General features: G+C 41.7%; 1 protein-coding gene across 19 annotated transcripts in view; it reads right to left on the bottom strand.

Annotated features, from left to right (window-relative positions):
• Nucleotides 1–23,087, bottom strand: part of LOC124174997 (voltage-dependent L-type calcium channel subunit beta-2) — a 75,175-nt gene that overhangs the window by 16,901 nt on the left and 35,187 nt on the right. For 10 of the 19 annotated variants that reach the window (XM_046554772.1, XM_046554771.1, XM_046554776.1 and 7 more), the window contains exon 3: nucleotides 42–158. In XM_046554772.1, coding sequence (XP_046410728.1) covers nucleotides 42–158 — 117 coding nt within the window. Of the gene's footprint in view, nucleotides 1–41; nucleotides 159–2,448; nucleotides 5,886–6,046; nucleotides 6,316–8,453; nucleotides 9,284–23,087 lie in introns of those variants that run through there. The other 9 variants (XM_046554779.1, XM_046554786.1, XM_046554790.1 and 6 more) reach the window with 7 other exon arrangements.

The following is a 23,087-nucleotide window of genomic DNA, read 5'->3' as shown; positions in this document are numbered from 1 at the left end:
AAAATGCTCGAACCATTTTTCTCGTCAAAGATTCGACTCACCCTTGCTTTCTCCAGTTGGTTAAGAGCTTGTCTTTCTTTCTCCCGACGCAGGCTCTCCTTTTCTTCGTCCAACGATAGATCCGAGCTTGGCTGCGAGTAGTTGGAGTCTGCCGAGCCCTGGAATAGCGGGAAATATACAAAATTAAGATCGCTATCAATCGGGAAGAGAGCGAGTGTCGTGACACGAAGTTAGTCTGAAGGGCGTAAGCTTGTCCGGAGATTGCTCGGTCGTGATTGCCTTGATAAATTGTTAAATCGGGTAAAACGTGGACGTGTGCGATGCGAGTCTCGTATATACTTGGGTTATTTTTGAATCCCTCCAGACGCACGCGGCAAGGTTATATTACTTTTTGAATTCTTTTTCGCGTTTTGTTGCATTTTCTTCTAAAATTCTACGTACGATCGCAATGAAGAAAAATTATTTATCCTGCACATGTTGCACGTTACGGTTTTTTCACGGGCCAGGGTTGAATGGATCGATCGTTCGGTGTATCGGAACCATTTCCTACCGAACGTGCCGGGTTATAAATTAATAATTACGAGCGGAAAATACATTCGCCAACACATGTATGTATCGATATGTGTACACCTGTACAGCTACTCTTCACGAATACTTTTACGATCACAAAAGTTCGATCATTTCCCACTTCATCAATCGATGAAAACAAAACATACGTGTCTACGTAGATCGGGGTAAATTAGAATCTAATTATGTAAGTTGATGTATAGTTTTCCGTCGATGCATATATCATTCATGCCATGAAAGGCTGAAGTGGAATTTTTCACGTTTTTAAACGTCTATATTTTTACGATACAAAAAATGGGTTTGTAATGGAATATGATCGCCGCGAGTTGTGATCACGTTATTATGAAGGGTAGTGAATAAATTAAAATTAAAATACGTGCTCAAGATCACAAGTTCAACGCACAAATGTTAGATTACGTTTGGCTCGATGAAGTTTGGCTCCCATTGAAGTCTAAGTTTACCGTATTATCGTTATTTTATTCTATCCTCAAATCACGGCTCCCTTTCTTTATTATATTACGTACTTCACATTGATCACCGAAATCGTGCAGAGATAAACGCGACATTTTTACACCTATTTGCACAGTTGTTAAATACGATCGTGGTGAGGCTAAACGAATAATAAATTAAAAAGAATTTCACCGAAAGGGTGTGAAAAAACTGGGAGTGGATTTATTGGAAAAGTGAGGATAAGGGAAGAGAGGAAGAATTTTTCCATTACTGAGGCAATCGAATAATTCACGTCTGATCAATCACGGTGATATTCAGCGGTTTATTACCCGCACTTGTTAAAGAGAGGATATAACGCATGATTTGTGCGACAGTAAGCTTGGGGTTATAAAAAACGATGGTAATAAAAATTCGCGGAGACGCGACGTCAGACTCGTCCGAATTCCTGGTCAAGACTAACAGTCAGGTGATATTTGGGGAACCAAAAGGTGTACAGGCGGTCGGTCAATCAATGACTATGACGAGCGCGATCCGAACTAGTCTCTACAGGTCAATACCGCGGGCAAACCATCATTTATTTACGCTGCATGCCTGTCGTTACATAACCGAAGGCTTTCTCATATTATATTTTCGGAATTCCTGACTACGGCGTAAAAATCTTTTACGACCCCATGCCGTTTTATTACAAGCAATAAAAATTCTTTTCAATTTTTCAATCTATAAAGAACCTCCATCCGAATTGCGAAACATTCAACTAATTTTGACCAATGGGGACAATATCAGTTGAGTCATCCTGCAATTTCTTCTTTTCATTAGATATCAATTGTAAAGAGTCGGTGAAATAAGTGAATATTCCGACTCTCTTACATCGATCTTACTTGATCAATCATTGCGTCAATTGACCAAAATCGACGAAGGATCAGCTTGGAATGGCCATTCAAAATGGGCCTTACCCAAAGTCAGAAATTTCGTTCATTTATAATTGGGCGACGACATTTTACAACCTGAAAGTAAACATTTGATTTTTTCGGAGTTTTATACTGACCGTCCGACAGCGAACTGACACCTTGCCAAACGGCGGTAATTTGGGCATATTGTTCTTGCCGCCAGCATTGTCGTAACTCGGAGTGGGATACAGAGGTGGTACTAAATTACATCAAAGTGGTAACTCGGTATAACCTGACGTTCGTGAAAGCAGAAAACGTAATCGGCGACAGTAGCTGTGACTTCTCGATGTCAGGTAATATTATAACAATTAAAGCGACTAAGGGTATCAAATACGTCTAATCGCGTAGCGGCGATAATTCTCGGGAATGAGGGAAATACATTTGCGTATTCACCCCTGGCAACGCAACAAATTTTCCTGGAAATTTCTCTCCCGTTATATAAGTTTTCTTTTTCCCTTTTATTTCTAAACATCAAATTCATTACCTGAGTAAAGAGCTTGTTGTAGCCGGTGTTTTGTTGGTTATATCCAATCATAGCCGAGCCGGCGTTTTCCAACTGTATCACTTTTCCACTTTTATTACAATATCGTCCGGTAATTGCATAGCACTGTTTTACCCGAATATCATTTTTTTAATTTAATGATTATAAATTTTGAGTCGTTTTATTTATATATAGATGTATACGTATAATATTATATATAATATTTGTTTTGTTTCACTTTAAGTAAATAAAAGAACGAAGAACGGGAAACGAAAAAATGTCATTTCACTACTGATTTACATGAGTTCTGATCACCGACCCTTATGTACAATAATCGTCCCTTTGTCACCTTCGGCCGATTCCCTGCATCTCGCCACCAACCAAACCACCCTAACTCAACGCCCTCGGCTAAAGGAATTCCTTTTTTCGTCTTTTTTTGCAAGCCATCCAAAATTTGCAACGTATTGCGTTGAGGGGGATCGAGAACACCGTTTTTATTTTACTAATCTTTTCGGGCTGCTTGTTCAGTTATTTATTTAATTTTCTTCTTTCCTTTAAAATTTGTGACACTTTCTCATTAATATACTTCAGTGTCGCCTAAAAGGTTAGCCGTACCACAATTTCTGAAAACAATCGTGAAACTACAGCACAGGATGATTATGCTTGTAAATGGAAAAATCTCGCATTATTCAATTAACACCGACTTTAATGTTATGAAATTTCGAGCTATCTGTTAAAGTTCTAACGAATCTTGCAACATGTAACACTGTTTTCGCTCCTGAACTTGAAACAAAGACTGGAGTTAAAAATTTCATTGTATATCTCTTTTACAGATTTATACAATCAAACCCCAGAAACTAAAAATCCAGCTGGATAAGAAGATAAATTTTTTTGCCGATACGTAACTGCAGAAAAAACCGGTAACGAAACACTGACCAGAGTCCCAGTCTACCGATTCAAGATTTGCGATCTTTCACTGAATTTCTACGGCTTCACTACTACGGCTTAAACGATTGAGGCTATTGACCTCGTTTCGAGTACCGCATGCAAGCACGAACTTTACCGCGAGTTGTAACAAGATCGATTGTTCCACACGAATGACGCGTAGGTACTATAGGGGAAAAACCATGTGGCTGTAGAACTTATGCGAGATTTGAAAAGCTTATGGAAGAATATTTAATTTTTCATTCCGTTCCTCAGCTATAGATCGCGACGTGTGGAGGTATTTGGAGGAATATAATTTCATACTCGCAAAAAAGTGTAAAATGGTAGATTTTTGGAATGTCAATCCGTCTTTTCGCACTTCGAAAACGAAAACTGCGCCGCAGTTTCTGGAGGACTTGGACAACCGCTGACGCGAGCAGCAAACGGCCGACTGACTGTCGAGTTGTTGATCCGATCTGATCGCCCGCGCAGGCACTTATAGATCACGGTATTCGATACCCCCAATGATTAAGGGGAGCAGAGAAAGAGAGGGCGCGAGAAAAATCCATCACAAACACCTCAGGACTGCACGGAGAGAATAAAAGAGCAGATTCTACTCGAAAACACAAGAAGGACACATGAAGTCTGCTGGTTAAGAATACCCACGCCAACCACGTTTTTTACTACAAACGTAACAGATTTTAATCTGCACACAGTGGCTTTCATTGTTTTTGGAGTAAATTCTGCGTTCCACGAAGTTTACTTTACCGAAAAACCTTTTTTCCAGCAGCTTTGAGTAGAATCTGCTGATATATTCCGTCCGTGTGTGACGGGCAAAGCCTCGGGACATGCGAACGAAGATACCGACTGATATGATAAACTTTTCGACAGTGTGTAACCAGCGTCCTTTGCAAGTGGGATGTTGAGAAATATTTTTACAAAGAAATTGCATGAACGAGAAAGAAGGAGCCTTTCGACTTGCGAGCAAATTTTCGTCTGCACACACTGGCTGGAGAGGGATAATATATTGCTACCCAGGTTTATTCATAGCAACTAATCGTTGCCCGTCGACAGGCAGGTTCACAGTTTTATTTAGCTTGGCTCTACAAACAAGCGATTTAATGTAGATTTTGGAATTTCTTGTATAGCTAAGCCCACGTAGGGAACTTTAAATAGCAAGTCTAAACAAATTATAGATCCTCCAGTTCTCATTGGCCGTCCGAACTGAAGAGTAACTTTGACTATGACCTGCGGGACGGTAGTATATTACTGTTGGGACCCGGCTACGAATAACTCACCGATATTGACGAAACAGTGGTAAGAATAATTGTAAAAATATTTTTTGCGCAACCGTTGACCGTTCCAAAATATTGAAAACTTGATTTGAACCGCGCCGTCAAATGTCAACTCAATTCACTATGCTTCATTATCTGCACCTTATCTCCTTCGACATTAAAATCTATTTAAGGCACATAAAGCAGTGTTAGACTTTGGTGTAACCCGTTCAGAGGCATTAAGTTGTTTTTTTACTTTTCCTTTTCGTTACTAATTTCATCGATTCATCATGACTAAAGCAGTTATCGAATATTAAACGGATTCACTAATTTCTTTTCACCTTTTTTTCTTTCAACCTCGCCTCAATAATGACCGAGAGTATTTTTTCTCCTTAACATTATAAGTATACGTTTCTTCGCTCCGAGGTAATTTGAGTATCGTTGTTTGCCTGTTTGTTATTTCAATGTTTGTTAATCGTATTGCATGATAAAAGTTTAAACGGTTTTGTACTTTAGAAATACGAGTATAATTAAGTCGGACTTGATGTCACAATATCAAGGATAACTGTATCCTTGAGGAATTTTTTATATTTGAGAAAGTCAAGGACAGTATAAAGGTCGAGTATCAATGCTAAAAGCTGGTAAGCGGTAATGGGATTGGTTTAGAATTATTTGATTAAGGACGACAGCTGACTGTGAGAAGTCTAGTTATTTAAAAAATTTGTAGTCACACGAATGATTAATATAAGTCACGCAAAGATAAATGTTCACGTTAAAATGTTGAAACACTGATTATTAACGTTATTATTTTCTGGTCGCACTGTACGTATAATACGGTATAAATTACATCAGCACTGTATATATATATGAGATCGTAATTTCAGATACGAGGCTTGATTATATTTTATAACCGTGTTACGTTCTTTTTTAATCCACGAAATTGGCTGCGACCATTATAATCACAGCCCTTTTATACCCGTCACGCTGAAAAACTGCATGTTAATTAATTCTAGCTTCGAGACCTTTCGCAATAATTAACTTCAGTACTCAACGTTGTCCAGAAAACTATTGGATTAATAATCATTGAACACCCCATAGCCACAGTCACATTTCGCTGCACATCTTTACATCCGTATAATATTTTACACAATGCTACGATATTCCAAATCAATTTTATTCTCAAGTTTGTTAACGCACTAACAATCGGTGTACATATTTCTCTTTCTTCGGTAGGTGTACGACGAATATATATATATATATATATGTATGTGTAAAAGAGAAAAAAAAAAAACAGAAATTAACCAACACTTCACTCGTTCAATGAAAAATATACGTATAACGTCACCGTACAATGTGCTTCGCAAGCTTTCCAACTATACAATAATTTCAACACAGGTATGTACCAAATCGTTTCACCGGTCATAACGGACAGTTCGTTGATTTTCTTTTAGTCTTTTTTTCTTCAGGGGGGAGCAAAATTTGCAAAACACAAGTGACGCGCAGTTTCGCGTGGCGGTGAGACGGGGTTGGAACGGGATTAAAGGTGAAAAACAACGAAAATGCAGTTTACGCGTAGGAACGACCGGCGAAAACAACGCAGCGCGGCGCAGCGCAGCGGCGTGGCCGAGCCAATACGCGCTCGGGCGAATCCGAGGGTGATAGTGCCGCGGCCTGCACGGGGGTGGATGATGGGGGAGGGGGCGAAGGGGCGAAGGGCGGGGGTGGGGGAGGAGGTGGAGAGACCCCCGACGCGAATGGGTAACGCAGGAACGACGAACTCGCCTGCCTGACGGGCCGGCTGCGTGTGTGTACGAAAGGGGATGAAACGCGAGGGTGTCCCGCACACAGCCTTCGAGGCGACCCGCTTGGAGTCGCCCCTGCGACTGCTGCCGCCCTCGCCTCCGCCTGATATCGATCCCACCCGACGGCGTCGTCGACGACCGACAACGACGCCATAGAGGGGCCACTGCACCCCGATCGTTTCCCGAGGAGACGACGTCGACGGACCTTATTTATTTACATATCTTCTTTATTTCGTTGCTTTTGCCTCTTTATTCTATGGTACGAGGAACCAGCTTCCAGCTTCCGATTATTTCCATTGTAATTGCGTGCTTTCCCATTTATGACTGTTCCGCTCTGACTTTTTCTCATCGTTATTAACGTTATTGTTCAAGTCCCTGTACATTCGTACATCGTTTTTCCTCAAACGTGGTGGATTTTTAAAGACAAGGACGAAATTCTTTCTACTTCGATGTCGTCGACTCTACGATTACGATAACGTTAATGACAACGGTAACTGTTCATTCTTTTTCCGTTCATTGAACGTTAAATTGCATCAGAGTTTCGATTGACGCTGAAATCGTTTCGTCATTCATCTTTTCAATAAAGCTTCTTCCAAAATAGGTTTCACGTTTTAAAACCCACCGCGCCTTTCACGGATTGTAGGACGCCCGATTAATTTTCGAACGAGAGAAGGAACCTACATCAGAAAACGTGGACAATTGTTTCGACGGTGGTTTCTCGTACCAAAATTTTTGGTTCTGATTCAAAGGATTTTGGCGAATAATTGATGCAAGAGCAAATTAGTATCTGCGAATAAGAAATTTGGACTATTAAAAAAACCAAAAAAAAAAAATCCATCACAAATAATTCAATATAAAATATAGCTATTCTATAGGAATGTTAAATTTATCGGTTCAACTTTCTTTCTACTAGATTCGATTTATTGCGATATTGATAAATTCCAATTTTTCATCACAATCAACAGATAATATCGTGATCCTCGCCGAGAACGAAGTAAAAAGTCCTGAACGATTTGTGCACGAACATTGTACGCGACAAAATGAGCGAATGAGCAGAACTGCCAGACCTCTGTAACTCTGCAGCAGATGAGAATGCTTTCCGATAGTTCGACGTTAGCCCGGCTAGTTTCATTCCTACGTCCCAATGTCAAGTATACGCAGCGAGGGGCCGACACTGACGGTTTGTTCTACTTCCGCGGTTTCCAGCCGTGTTACGGGTGAAAGGGCAGCGTTGACGGAACGCAAAATGGATTTACTACCGCAGCACTTGTTCTACTTAACTCACCGCGATTTTCCGCGACTGACAGAGATCGAGGGCGTGACTGCTTGTGAACTCCGACGCAAAACGAAACTGTAACGTGAAAAGGGGCGGCTCCTTATTCTGCCGAATTTAGACGTATTTCGACAGGCACTGTTACGTCTAGCCGGCGTAATGCGTTCTCCCTTCGAGGCCCCCGTACCTCCTGATATATTCATCACATCAGAGCCTCACCCATATATTTTTCCAAAGACGGCTTTATAAATGGGTGTTACGCGTCGACGACGCCCGGCCTTATTCTCGATCTTAAAGGTGCGATGTTGCGCGAAATCGACCGACTGGACATGACGGTTGTTCGGAAAAATCTAATTCACGTATCGTCGTTTCGTATCGAGAATATCTGGAAATATTTGGCTTGACCAAATATTGTATCTCCGTTCAACGAAGCCTGCGCTCAATAGAGTTCAGAATTTTGCGTCCCGAAAGTTGAGCACAGAAGTTTTATCAGTCGTGAGCGCGATGAATTTTTAACCCTACAATCGGTTCGGGTTTTATGTGATACTGTAAGCGATCTGTTTAATTTCCGGTTGTTAAATACGTGATTTAAACAGTCAAAGTACAAGTTTATCGTAGTTGTTAGAACATTGGTAAATACATGGGAGCTGCAGTTAGAATCGTATTGCAAACGCACGCAAATGCGTGGTAAGCGCAAGACTTATATATTCGCGTGCGATGAGTAATAGTTTGTACCTTCCTCCTGCCAAACGGCTTGTAATGATCCCGCTTCATCGGTCGTCGCATGTGATGCGCCATGTTTGATTACGTCAACAGGATATAACACAAGCCGCACAAATGATCACCAATTATTGAACAAACAAATATACAGGTCAGCCTGTACGGTGAAGCACTGCAGTAGGCACTCACTGATCGGGAGCTGTTTGTCGAAAGTAAAAAAAGAAACAAATTGAACACAGAAAAGCCCATTTGTCAGCTGATCAATGGAGAATTTTCATAAAAATAACGTTTTCTTATTTCCTCTATCATTTATCACTGGTAACACTCGACCGACCTTCAATTCGACACAGTTCTGAAAAAACTTTCGTCTCCCAATAACGGCGAACAAACTGCAGTCGTATTAGTGCACATAATTATCCGTTTATTATTCATCTATATTGGGAGTATGAAAAAAAAACAGTTCGAAATTCAATTGTGGATTGATTATCGACGGAATGACTGTGGTCGGATTTGACTGAATTGAACGTATAAAAGCAGACATGCGGAAACGACTTGGCAGCGAAATACGCGAAAAACAAAGTAATAAAACATGAAATTACTTCCGATTTCCCGGAGGTTTTTATCGAGGCTGACTGTGGCGTTTTATTAGGACAATCGGACGAGTCGCGCTCAAGGCGACGTAACGTAACGTAACGTATCGACAAGACCGCGGATCGTTCGGACGATGAGAGATCGTGAATAGGTTTCGAGTTAGCGAAAAATTGTGGTATAATTAGGCGTCTATTTGGAAGTTGGAGGAAAATACAACAACGAGAAACAGGCTCGCCGTTACACTCGACTGTCTGGTGAAGAGGTTTCGGAACGCGACTCGACCTCCTAGCTATTAATAAAAGCGGCTGCCATTGCCAGCTGCAGTTGTTATGGTATAGGATGAGACCTAAGAGCCACCTTCTACGTCACTATTCTTCGAACCATTCCTACGACGATAAAAAATTCATAGAAAAAATTCACAATTGTAAGCTTCAACGCTTTCCTGTATCGTTTGCTAACTTTTTTCCTTCGGACAAATCTGTTTTTTTTTTATTTTTTTATTTTGACATCGTGTTCACGCACTCGTCTCCACATAACGATTTGAACACGTGCAGCAAGTTTTTTGTACAAGTAATTTTTCGTGATGTTAACTTCACTTCAGTATTTTTCGGCTCACTAGAGTTGTTCAAAATTCATGTCTCGGTAGGTAAGTTTCATCATTGATAACGAATATGATTTACCAACCAGCTGTAAATCCTTGGAAGTGCTTTTTATCGACGGTAGATAACTGACCGTGTATTGCACTATTCAAGACCGGTTACCGTTTGTAGGAAAAGCAGTTCGCATGGAGAAAATGAATTCTAAGCACAAAGTTGGACCGTTCATCGTCGCGTATCGTCCTAAATCGTCGATATTGCACCGGAGATTCAAAATGTACGAATAAGATTATAAAACGTTGTGTGGGTACGTCAAATGGTCAATTCTACTAAACAAACCAAAACATGGTAAACGTAAGACGGTACAACAGGATGCGACCATTTCTTTTTTTCCCCCGTATCAATTAATGAGGAAAACGCGGTTCCAAGGAAATGGAAAAAATTTCATATAGAACGGCAGCCGAGGAAGAGGTAAAGTCGTCGGTTAGCTCGTAAAAATGCCCCAGCACTCGGCTGCCGGGTGACGAATAAGTAGACAAGGCGAAGAGTCTATAATAACATATCTAAGGATACCGAAAACTGGACAGACGATTTAATATTGGGAGGGTGGGGGTGGAGAGGGGGCTGCACGCGCGGCTGCGACGCCTCAAACGGACAAACATAAAGCGAAAAGATCAAAAATAATGCCGGGCCGTGATAGCTCCGGCGTAATTAGATGAGTAGCGTGCGACAAAAGGGTAGGGCTGAATTATTAGCCGACAGATGCCATGCGCCTGCACCGGCAGCGGCAGCATCCTCATCCTAGGCTCGTTCAGCGCGGATGCCAAACTCGTCGCTCTTCTGGTTTCATTGCATTCTCACTGTCTTCTGGTTCTTATATCGCCAGCCTCCGTGCAACGCAGGCGTACGTTTCCGCTGTTATTTTAGTTCATTCTTACCGCAGCGCCCCCGCCGCCCCCGTTTCCTAGGCATATCCACGTAAATTCGTCTCTCTCTCTCTCTCTATATATATATATATATATATATATATATATACATATATTCTTCTCTTTTCGGGCGAGAGGAGAGACGGACAGATGAGGAGAAAGAGAGAGAGCAGAGAAGCTGCAACGCGTTTTGTCTGGCGTTTCCAGCCTCGGCACACTCCGTAGGGCTGCCGACAACTAGGCGTAATAGTTGTATCATTCGTATTTTCGATTTAGGTCGAAACTCCGAACGTATACACCAAACAGATTTAGACGTTCAACGCTGCTGCACTACACCCACCACCCGAACCTCATGCACTGCAGTCTCTTATCCACGTGGATACACGGCTATGCGTTGGCACGATTATACTCTACATACCCAGCCTATATATTTCGGATGGTTATAGCCTGCTTTTTTCACACTTCCGGTCTAGACTGAAAAATTTAATTCCCAACGCCATCTTTATATTTTGACTCATATTTATTAACCTCCCCAAATCCAGACAAGGCAAAAGGATTATTCTTAGGTCGATGGCGATTATTATGAACGTATATTGTGTCACATTTTGTCAATATCTTGTATTTCATTTCACACCAGCTGTAGATCGTTGAAAACCAGTTTTGTCAATGTCTCTTGATCTCAACCATTTTCTCTGTTCGGATGAAACATTTTCAATCATCGTCTCTGTTTTTACTTGTTATTCTGGGATTTTTTTTTTGCTAAAGAGATTAACTTGCTCTGATCAGCTCTTATTGAGCCTCAAAATACGTACGGAGCGTTGCCCGGAGATCGAGACATCCGTGCCGGATGCATGGGGAAGAAAAACCAGAGGAAATATTTTAAAAGACGATCTTGGCAGATAAAATAGAATATGAAGTTTGGAAGCAATTTGATACTTTCAAATCCCCTTTTTATAACGCAGAATCAATTTCGTAGGAAGAAGAAATGAAATTGGTTCGATACACAAGGCTTGGGTACATTGCATTTTTAAACAACGTGAATCAAACACTTCCCGTAGTTCCCTAGCTGAGCAGTTATACGTGTGCCTCTACATCCGGACATGAGAGAAGGAGATTTCAAAGAAAAAGTATCGAAATTCGGAAAGAATCAAATTTGTTTTCATCTAATCCCGCGACCCACTTTACAGAGGAATTAGATTTGTTTGTTCTTTCTCTATTTCCTTTCAGCCCCTTTTCCTTCTTCTCGAAATATTTTTAACCGTTCCTCGCTGCACCTCCTTGCATTCCTTAGTACGAGTCTGTAGCTCGACTATTTTGGGTATCAATTTCAATTTATTACGGTCTGTATAGACATTTTGTGTAGCAAACTACAATATACCACACATGCAGTGGGTTTTTTTTTTCGGCATTTTTTCAATCCACTTGGCCCGACAAACCTCGTGGTCTTGGGATCGGTTTAGTCAAATTTGGAACAATGGCATAAGATTATACGAACTTACGAACTGTCTCAGCTGGTCATTACTTGATTTCTTGATAACAGGTTCCCGTTGCTCGATTTTTCGGATGGAATATCATTAGAGACATTTCTCACAGTACGCCTAACCTTTTCACAAGCCGATTATGATTTCACTGTACAGCGGGTGATTTTTTATTAATGGATTTTCAGTCTGCGTACTGTAAGAATCTACATGGAGATGTACAGATTTCAATAATCTAATAACGTTATTTCAATTTAATACACGGGCAGGATAGCAGAGTACGACAATGTCGGACGAAAACATGTCTGAGAGAAAAAAACAAAGTGATAAATTCGAAACGTGAATTAATTCAGTAAACGGTTTGAAATCAATTTTATTCTGATACGTATAGTATTATCTCTCATATATGAACAGATGAGATACGTCCATGAGATTATAAATCGTCAATTGCTTATTTAGCGTTTAATATACGTATAACGAAGTATGCACGTGCAAAATTGCGCGAATAATTCATTCTCCACATTAATCAGTCGTAATCAATTTGTTCCTGATTTTTTTTTTCCCGATACATTTACACGATTCTGCGTATGTGCATGAACTTAGAAGTGATTGCTTCATAGCTCTAACGCCAGTTTGCAATACCCAATTATTATAAGTAATAAAAATTCAAGGTTACAATCCAGTCGCTCTTGAGTACATAAACAAGTATTTTAACTCGAGTTACACGAAACCCGGCATTAGACGGCGATTTTTAATAATTTTGATCGCCCGTCATTTCCGGCCAATCTAAACTATACCTGACAGCTTATGCTTATACAGACGGAGCGCCCGAATAAGTCGCTATAATGCAATAGATCAAATTGATTAGATGATTGAGGGATGATTAGCTCTATTGGGACTCATCTTTTCTTTTTTAATTCAACCTTTTTTTATTCTCAGAACGAAGAAAAAGTTACCCTACAATCATCCGAAAAGTTAAAAGTCGAAAGTTATCACCGCATCGCAGAGCTACGAAATCTATAGAATTGGCTACTGATTGTATGCTGATTGCGGAAACGAATATCGTCTTGCGAAATATTTTGATTTTAGCAAAGAATTGAAGTAAAAATAATTTCTCCAATGGTTAATCCTTTCAGGCAGACGAATTCTCCCTCCTCGTGATATCTGAGATCAATTGATCGAACCGTTTAACCAATTCGTCTTTGGATTTGCCACAACGACACCGATTATCGCGAAATTCATATTTCTGGGCTGAGAGTGCTCTTTTTTCTTTGTATCAGTATCGGAATAATAAAAAAATCATTGATAACACATCGCGGTCTCAAAAGCGTGGTGTTCTCACCTTTCTCTTTCTTTTTCTCTTTTTTTTTTTCACTTACCTACTAATGAGCAAGAATATACAGTATCTACGAACAAATAAATTTCCATTCATCCAGGGGAATGCGATACACTGTAAAGGAGAAATATCCGGAGAACGGTTTACGGAATGAAGATGGAACATACGTTATTGGACGTATCAAATAGTTTCGTAGCTCGCGTGTGAAGCGCATGTAGCGATATACCTAGGATAGGTATGTAGTACGTACGCGTAGGCAGGTAAGCGTACCTACGTAACAGACATCCATGTGCCCGCATGTTTATTCCATATGGTAAACGCACGTGTGCATGGCGGGGCACGCATGCATTTGACTCCGAGGTACGCGTTACATACGTTTTAGGTACGTCGTACGCATATGATATACGTTTGAGGAGAGCGCGGTGTACCGAAGGTAGATTACCCCACAATAAATATAGTAAAGGGTTTTAAAGTAATAATTATTAAGATTATTGCTCTAGGCATGCATATAACCGCGTCGCGTTCGGTGAATGCGAGTCGGGGGCGGGAGGGGCGGCGGGAGGGGGCGGGGACCAGAAATACCTACCGATGCGAGCTGTTTAACAGGAGAGACTGCTAGACTAACAACTGCAACTACGAATCGGCCGAAAGCATTACAAGCTTTCTCTTTTTATAGCCCTCTAAATACTGCCGGGTCGCCACCGCCCAAACCAAACGAAACCAAACCAAATGAAACGAAACGAAACGAAACGAAACGAAACCAAACCTTTACTTGAACCGATGTATCTAGTTACAACATCGGCTTCTTTCAACCAATGATAAGCCCGGTTATAGATATACCATAAAGCAAGGATCGCCACGGCGCGATCTCTGTTCTTTGTAAGGTTGCTGCTCGAGGTATTTCCGATATTCCGACATACATTACCACCTTTATTCGTACACCTGCGTATAATCAGTGCCGATTGTCGAAGGATAGGTGAGATCGTCAAAGATTACTTTTCCTCGCTTCAGATTTCGCTCTTCTCGGTGAAACTTCGACGCCCGTTGGGTGCCGGTATCTGACCCTCCATTGAGACGTTTGAATTACCTACCTGCATAGGTGGGCCCGGAAGAGTCGAGGATGGAGTTGAGAATTTTTTTTAACGAATACAGTTCATCATTAATTCCTTGGTGGTATTTCGTAAGCCGAGAAACCCAACTCTTCGGACTCCGGGGCGAGGCTAATGGTTTGAACCTCCTAGTTGGCATACGGCTATAGTAGGGTAACCACGCGTAGTCGTTAGATTCGGTCAAATACATGGAAATGCTGCAACGGTTAACACAGAGAGAGAAAGAGAGAGAGTGAGTGAGTGAGAGAGAGAGAGACACAGACTGTCCGTTACTTATTTGCCCATCGCTTTTTAATTCCCTGATTTTAATATACTTACACTCGGATAGGCATGCCGCGGCCTCCTCGCGGCGGTTCCAGCTTTAGGTACGCCATACATCCTTCTCTCCGTGAACACATCCGCGTGCGTACGCTCGGTTATTTACCGCCATACACTGACCGCGACACGTGGGAGGAAACGATCCCGACCTGATATTTCGCCCATCCGCATAGCCGAGAGTCGCGCTTCAAGCGTTAGGAAAGTGTGAAATATCGGAAGAAGCATTTACTCAGAAACTGTCTAAGCCGATCGAAATACCGTTCGAGAATGACAGGCTGGACCGGGATTGAAACGAATAAGCTTCCTTTGTGCCCCGTGACGAGTCAATTCGGATCCACCGACTGCGCGTCGAACGATCTATGAAACTGAACCTGTATCGATCAGGTGAAAGCATGAAGAACGAAGTCGCCGTTGGTTACTGCGAAGAAACGAAATGAAAAGCCTAGAGAAACAATAACTGTTGAGATATTTGAATAAAAAAATTGTTCACCTAGACAGAAAAAGATGAAGAGACAAAAAACCCGACGCCTCAGGCGGAGGATGCGTTTTATAGCAGGCTAGACGGTATATTATGATATCGAAACGTATAATATAAACGCATAACGTTTATAGGATGACTGGATTTTTTTCTCTCGAGATGATGACTTGACTCTTTATCAATCTATTTACAAGATGTCGCTGACGCATAACGCGCGCGCGCACACCTTCCGTCTGCCACTGTTAAAATATCTACGATCGTTATGTGTGTGAATGTGCTTGCGTGTATTCCCGTAGAAGCGTCTCTCTCTCTCTCTCTCTTTCTCTTTCTCTCTCTCTCTCTCTCTCTGTATGAATGTATGAATCTCTCCTCAAGGTAGGCTGGGCTTACCCTATCATTTGTCAATACGTGAGACATTCGTATATAACCATACATCCTTCGCCTCCTTGACGTCTTCATACCCCGAGTGTGTTTCCACCTTCGTATATCCTACCAATCGCATACTTCGAACGGTAATTGTAGGTGCTCGGGTAGTTGTCATAAAAGTAGTGCGGCGAAGGGAATTCCTCTTTCACGGAAACGATCCGCGGTCGCAATTTATCCGCACTGGCGGGAGAGACAGACATTGTCGGTACTTTTCAGGGTCAATTGAGAGGCTGGATGAAATGGGAATGAACTTCGTCGACTTGAACACTTTCTTTTTTCTAAGATATCGGAAATACCATCAGAAGCATCGAAGGTGTAACGTGTGGCGGTTTTCAAAGAGGATCCGAACGACTGGTTTTATAATTCTTTGTGATCGATAGTATCGAAGAATCGAGATATTACCCAGCCCGAACATTAATTACCCCATGATTTCATTGATCTTTGAAACGTCCAAAGTTCGTCGTTTCATATTTTTGACTCATCTACAAACCGACGGTCACGACTCGTTCCTTCAGCCGACCAAAACCACAAAGACCATTGTAATTAATTCGACGTTCCTTCCCAAGATTTTCCCACTTTCACCCGCTATCGGGAGACTTTTGTTTGCCCGATTTTGTCACTATCTGTAACGTCTCTCGATATCCAACGGACACGTGTGCCTATCTCGAGGATTATGCAGCTCGACGAAATGAGGGCGGATGTAACATAGCTGGGATAAAGTGTAACGCCGGTGTAGCAGAAGGTGAGAAAAGTAGTAGAATGTTAATTAGGAAGGATCTGAGAAGTATGGGAGAAGCATAAAAAAAACAGCAAAGCACACCACCGATGGATCATCGTAGGTATAGCAACGTGCAACAGCAGCGGTAACAGCGGCAAGCTTCCGATGCGACATGGTAATTATTTCGCAAATGAATGGTTTTGTTTGTCACATATATTTGTCAAGTTTTTGTAAGTAAAAACTTACACCAAGGAAGTACCTTGTACGACGACGAACGTTCGAACGGTACGTACGTTATACGTCGCATCGAGGCGTGTACCTGTGTATCAAAGCAATTCGGTCACCAGGGAAGTTTCGAAATGCCAATTTTTATACCCGGTGCTGAGTAAATGGTTACTACGCGGGTATACGAGTATAACACATAAAGTGAAATAAATCCTCCACGAAATTATTACACGCGTACCAGGGAACCGACTCGCCTTACAGGCGTACACACTCACGCGCATGTATGTATATATACATATATATGTGTGTGTATATACATATGCACATACCTACCCGTATAAACGCGTCGACTCTGCAGCATACTCGGACATTCGGTACAGCAATAATCTTAATTTAGTACGTAGCTATACGCGAACGGCGACTATGAATCACTCCAACAATTATATCCGCGTTCAAGAAGAAGAAGAAGAAGAAGAAGAAGAAGAAGAAGTATATACCTTGAGCTATAAGTATATTTTCTACGTCTATTCGAGAAAGAGAGAGATATATGGTGAGGGGGGTACGAGGAGCGGGGAAAAGAGAGGCAGGAAGAAATTAACGTTACTGGATACGTGTGCGGGTTATACGTCCTAAGCCCCGTGTATAGGTATATATTTATATGTATATGTATATATATATATATCGCAAGAGGAGATCGAGGTGGACGCGGACGGTACTACATGGAACGTCTATAAATCGAGTGTCTTGGAATAAGTAGAAAGGCATTTTGATATTAATTAGGCATATATACCCACCTATCCGCGCGTGATATAAAGATGTGTGACTTTTGGGCGTGCCAACCGTGCTTCGTAGAGTTCAAGTTTTTTTCCGGCACACGCAACGCGCGCTGGGCATAACATAACGTACCCACGAGTACCCATACACGTGGGTCCCATCACCGGCGGCATACCTCGGCACCGTGGCTTACCCATACGCCTCTGGTCCCGGTGAGAAGGTCCGTCCGCAGGTACGCCGATCCTTGAGAGACGCGTTATTTCGCGTTTGTGTGCACCGTCGAGGCTCCTCCGCCCGCTCTCCGTGCCTCCTCCTCCTCGTCACTTGTACCTTGAGTGAACGGGTTTCCATATATGGCCTCGCGTACACCTCCGCAGGTCATTCAATTTCTCATAGACCAACCTCTCCCGCCGCGCAATCTAATCCACCAAACGAACCGTGCAGCAGCAGCAGCAGCAACAGCAGCGGCACAGCTAGGTGCCGGACAAAAGGATCACGGACAGAGACAAAGGATCGGCACTCACCCCGATCCTGATCCTTTTCTACTTCTTCTCTTTCACTCCCGAAGCTCCGACCTTATTCTCCGATCGCGAATGTACCGAATCGGTACGAAATCCGCTTGTAAACGAGCTTTTTAGGCGCTTTCAGGTATACCTGGGAATGACGACACCGTTAACCGCGACTCGTGTTCTACGCCGTTCTATGTGCTCGCCGCCACCCACATAGCGCAACATAATTTTACTATAATTCACCGCGTAGTTCGGAGGCGGGTGACTCGACTTTACACGGTGGGTCAGTGCGCCCAAGGAATTGCCCAACCTTCCGTACAGCGGTAAGGTAAAAAACATTCCGAGTAAATTAATTAAGCGAGGAAATTGTAAATGAGGAATACGTGCTTCTGCGTGTATACGTACGGATAGTTTCAAGGCAGAAATCACCATCGAGAATGTTGCGATCCGGTTTTAAAGCTGGTTTATAGGCTCGAATTGACTCTGTAACGTCAAATGGCGGAGTAGGGAATTTAAGATGACAGGAAAAAGTACCGTGAACTGGTACAGAATTGATACTGGCCGTCCTGTTAAATTTTAGATGTGCACGTATGTGCGTTGAATTATATTCATCCGAATCGATTTTCCCGAAATCCTCTTACTTTATCGCAACTCGACGTATCGTCGGACGTTTAAATATTGAAAATAATGTCAGAACAGATGTTGGGAAACTACCGGTTAGTCATTAAATGCCACTAAACGAGTTGCCCCGGCAAAACAGCTCGGAATTGCGACAATAATCAAGCGTAACTCAGTTTTTAAAAAGGTAGTAAATACTTTGTCTTGCCTTTTGATGACAGATGAATGTGGAATAAATTTGAATTGCAATAATATTTCAACAGTAAGTGAGTATAAATTGAAATTATAATTATGCGCGCGGTCTTTGTCGTACAAATTAACACTTCATTCTATTGACGTCGATTTGTAAATTTACACGCCTCGTGTGAATGTGAAAAAAAAGTGGAAAAATGTATGAATTACAACTGGACAAGGAGAAAACTTAAAAATTTACGTGAACGTTTTACGAAAAATTCATTCGTCAAAATTTTGTTTACACCGCCGGAGCAATTCGGAAAACAAAAAAACCACAATGAAATACGCTCTTCGACGGTGAAATAATTATCTTTTATTCAAGCGTAACAAAATTGAAATATGAATAATTTTCAAGCGAATGCAGACAGAGCGGTAGATTTAATGCGAGGATTGGACGGGCGGCTGAATTTAATAAGGAAGGAATTTACAAGCAGGAATCCTGCACATGATATACCCGCATGTCTGTATTCCCCAGACAACCAACAATGCGACATGTACGTGCATAAATTGACCACACCGATTGCGAGAACTGCATCTTCTACACGTATGCATACGAGTGCGTAGATTTGTATTAAAGTACACGGACGCCGGGGGTTTCGGTATGTGAAAAAAGTCCAGTCATTCTACCGAGATGTGACCTTGATCTTGAAAGTGGCAAGGTGCACCATGAGGCGAAAGAATAAGGCTGCTGTTAAGGCCCACGGGCGTACGGTGCGGTGAACCGTTTCAACGATCTCCAGACGCCGGGTATTCCTCGCCGAAAATAAGCAGCTTTTTTATCACGTTAAACGGCAGTGCGTATGTTCGCCTGCAGCGGCATGCGGAGTATTTATCGATATTGCAACGCTCTTTCGTCTCTTTGTTTTCACAAAAATATCGGATAATTTATGCACTCAGAAGCGAAGAGGTTTTATGGATTTTTAATCACATCTGCGGCTCGATATGCTCGTCGCATTTCATTCGAGTCAATGACACGAATTCAACAAAAGTACATCGACGAACTGTCCGAATGCAATCGCTTTTGGCCGAGGCAGTATTTAAAGAAATTATGCTGTAATGCCCTTGTTGCGAAAAAGTGGAAATAGACCAATAAATAATAAGATAAATAAATGCATATCTCCCGCGGTGCTGAGAAAAATTTTGGGAATTTCCAAACGTTTCAAAAACAAGAAATTAATCTTAAGCAGCAAGTCTTGAAGAAACGGTACATGACGCCAGTATTCAATATGTAAGATTTTCAAAGGTCACGGTAAGATAGTTTTTTTTACGCAAAACTGGTTGCTCGAAATGTTCAATATCACTGCTTAATAAAAAATCTTAATCATTGAAAAATTGTTATGATATTAGAAATGACGATACCTGCAATGATAAATCAATACACCAAACACTATATTTTCAGTATTTTTCTGCTACAAACTGGCACCGGAGGAAGAATTGAATAAAAAAGAGAGAAACTGATGTACATATCCACGTGTAACAGGTAATTTCTCCTGAGCATAAAATATGATCTACGAGTTTAAAAAACTTGAAATATCTTTACGGAATTGCATTTTTATTTACCTTATATTTTCGACCGAAGACGTCTTCGACCACCGAGGTTTCTTTTTTGATTCATTCATCAAATTCGGCCTCTATAATACCTGGCATAGATTTATTCGTTTGACTTGGAAATTAATTAAATAATAATAAATCAAGACAGTCGAGTTCGACGATAAGAATCTTATTTTTCTGACCCAGAGTTTCAACTTTTTACTCAGTTTTTAATTCGTGCAAGCTTTATTTTTCTTAATTGTCATCTCAAGCCATACACATAGCCTGTGTTTTAAATAACGATTCACCGATGTATAAATCGTCTTTAATAAATCCATTTCATTTTAGTTCTCCCAGGCGTTTTTAATAATCAGTCGATCGTTTACGCCGATATCTTATATAAATAAGATTGCGTTTCGACGAGGAATGCCGTGCAGGTACGCACGCTCATCCAAGTATTCCGGGGATTTGTAAATTTCAAGAATTGCAACGTGCACTGGTCCGATAAATATATGCGCGGTACAAGTATGCTATATGCACTTGCGACACTCGTCTCGCACCGCACTGCGTCCCGCGTCTGTGGATGAGCTCTCGAACATACAGCGTCGTCGGTTAAATGGTCCAGCGATCTCTGGAGGCGCGACCTTGATCTTGAAAATCGTGAGACACGCTGCGGAGACGGTATTGAGACCATGGATGTTGAGCCACGGTCGTAACATTGTCGAGGTTTAAGAACGTGGTGAAAATTTCAAAGACCTTTCTGTTTTTCTAAACGTCTACGTGTTCCACAGTTTTATTTGAATATTTTTCTTTCTTTTTTCTCTTTTTCTTCACTGAATTCAAGGAGGAAAATTTTCGACACAAAATTCCTAGCAACGTATTTTAATCATAATCGCAATAAATATATTTTACAAATTACTTCCCTTCGGTCGTGATTCATTCGTTGTTACGCTTACACGTTATGGTCGATAGAGGAATATTTCAAGTGAGTCAAAAAATTCTTGGTATTGTCTTTCAACTTACATCGTGTATGAAAGTGATTAATAACACTATAATAAAGCGAACGGCGAACGTGACGTTTATCAAGAGCTGTAATCTTGACAGGCTGCACTGGCTATACTTCATAGACAAAAGGAAAAGTAAAAAAAAAAAATGTATACCTACATGAAAATACAAAATAATTGCTTTTGATGATCAGTCTACTCAGATCAAATGCTAGTAATTCTTTCCAGCATCTCAATATAACCGCAATATAGTATGAGCGTGTATTACAAGTCGTTAAATCAGGGCACAAAGGAGGTAATTGGACAACTAAACTTGTGAATTTCAATTTTCAAGTTACGTCATCGGATCTTGATTCGGTAACCTGAGCAATCTCAGAATTATAAAATATTCAAAGAGAGTCGTCGTTTTGAATTCTGGATTTTCGCAGTGGAATTTGAATTGCCAATGATCGTAAAGGTCTCAAGAGCACGTATCAATTTCCGGCAACGTTTGTCGGAGGTTTTATTCCTGCGCGTTGCGACTCGACGGGCCAAATAACGTGGTTGTAAAAACTCGCTGGTGTAGGATAGGGTGGGATAGGATAGTTCAGGTTGGGTTAGGTTAGGTTAGCGGAGTACGTTCGGCGGATGCGTGGAGAGCAGCAGGTATATGTACAAGGGTATAAGGTAGGTATAAATGCGATTTCAGGGAGCCAGGAGGAGGACCTGGAGAGCAGCGCCACAGAAGGGAACTCAGGATCCCCGAGTGCGGCTCTCGGTGTGTTGAAATCGCAACGTGTTTTCGTCTAATGTATTTTTTTTCATGTCCTTGATGTTGGCGTCTGCGAATGCGACTAACAGGGCCCGCCCGGCACATGGAGCGGGTAAAGAGTGAAAGAGGGAGAGAGAGAGAGAGAGAGAGAGAGACGAAAGAAACGAGGATGAGGAAGAAAGAGAGACAAGCACGCGGTGCAGGGCCCAGAAACTGCAGGCAGTGCCCAAAACCCACCTCAACTTCAAGCCTACTCAAGGTCAATACGTCGACGCAAACTCCATCCCGCTTCTCCATGCACACAGTCAAGCGTTCACCCTGCTTACGTCTAGACCTAGCCGGTCAAACCCCGACACTTAACGAGGAAACGAAAAAAAAAAAAACAACGAAAAAAGAAACACTCAAGCCGAAATGAAAAATAAAAGAGAGACACTCGCCCGTAGGGCAGAGAGCTCGGAACCTCGGAACCACTCAGGATTCGGTACTCCTAGGACTTTGAAAAAGGTTGAGAATATCTGCATGATGTATATGTATAACCTAATAGACGCCAGCCACGTACAGTGGTTTGTGATGTAGTCACAGGGTGCCGTGATTCGGAGGACAAGTTCTTCGAAAAAATCTGACGATGAAGATTTGAGCACGGACTTCGTAGGGCTGATAGTTTTCGGGTTCAAGCATTTTGAAATATACCAATCGCGAAATAGCAGTTGGGCCTTACCGAGACTGAACGCGATCAACTGGGTCTTATGCGGCTCGTCTATCGGATCTCTGATTGGTCGACTGACCGATCTTGAAACGCGCCAACCGTTGATCCCCTGAATTTGTGCAAAGGAATTTTAGCCCTAGATTTTCAGCCCCAGAATCTATTCTCCAAAATTGTTGGGTACCCTCAGCCGACGGACTTGAAAATAACCACCTCGATGCTACTCTGAGTACGTACGTGGAGTAAATAGAAAAACCTACATTCGCTGCATCTTTTAATCTCAATCCAAATTTACGGTCCTGATAATTGTACATTTATTTGCAAA

The sequence above is a fragment of the Neodiprion fabricii genome, chromosome 2, assembly GCF_021155785.1.
Source record: "Neodiprion fabricii isolate iyNeoFabr1 chromosome 2, iyNeoFabr1.1, whole genome shotgun sequence".
Lineage (NCBI taxonomy): Eukaryota > Metazoa > Arthropoda > Insecta > Hymenoptera > Diprionidae > Neodiprion > Neodiprion fabricii.
The sequence above is the reverse complement of the archived record's forward strand: the minus strand, read 5'-3'. Positions and strand labels throughout refer to the sequence as shown.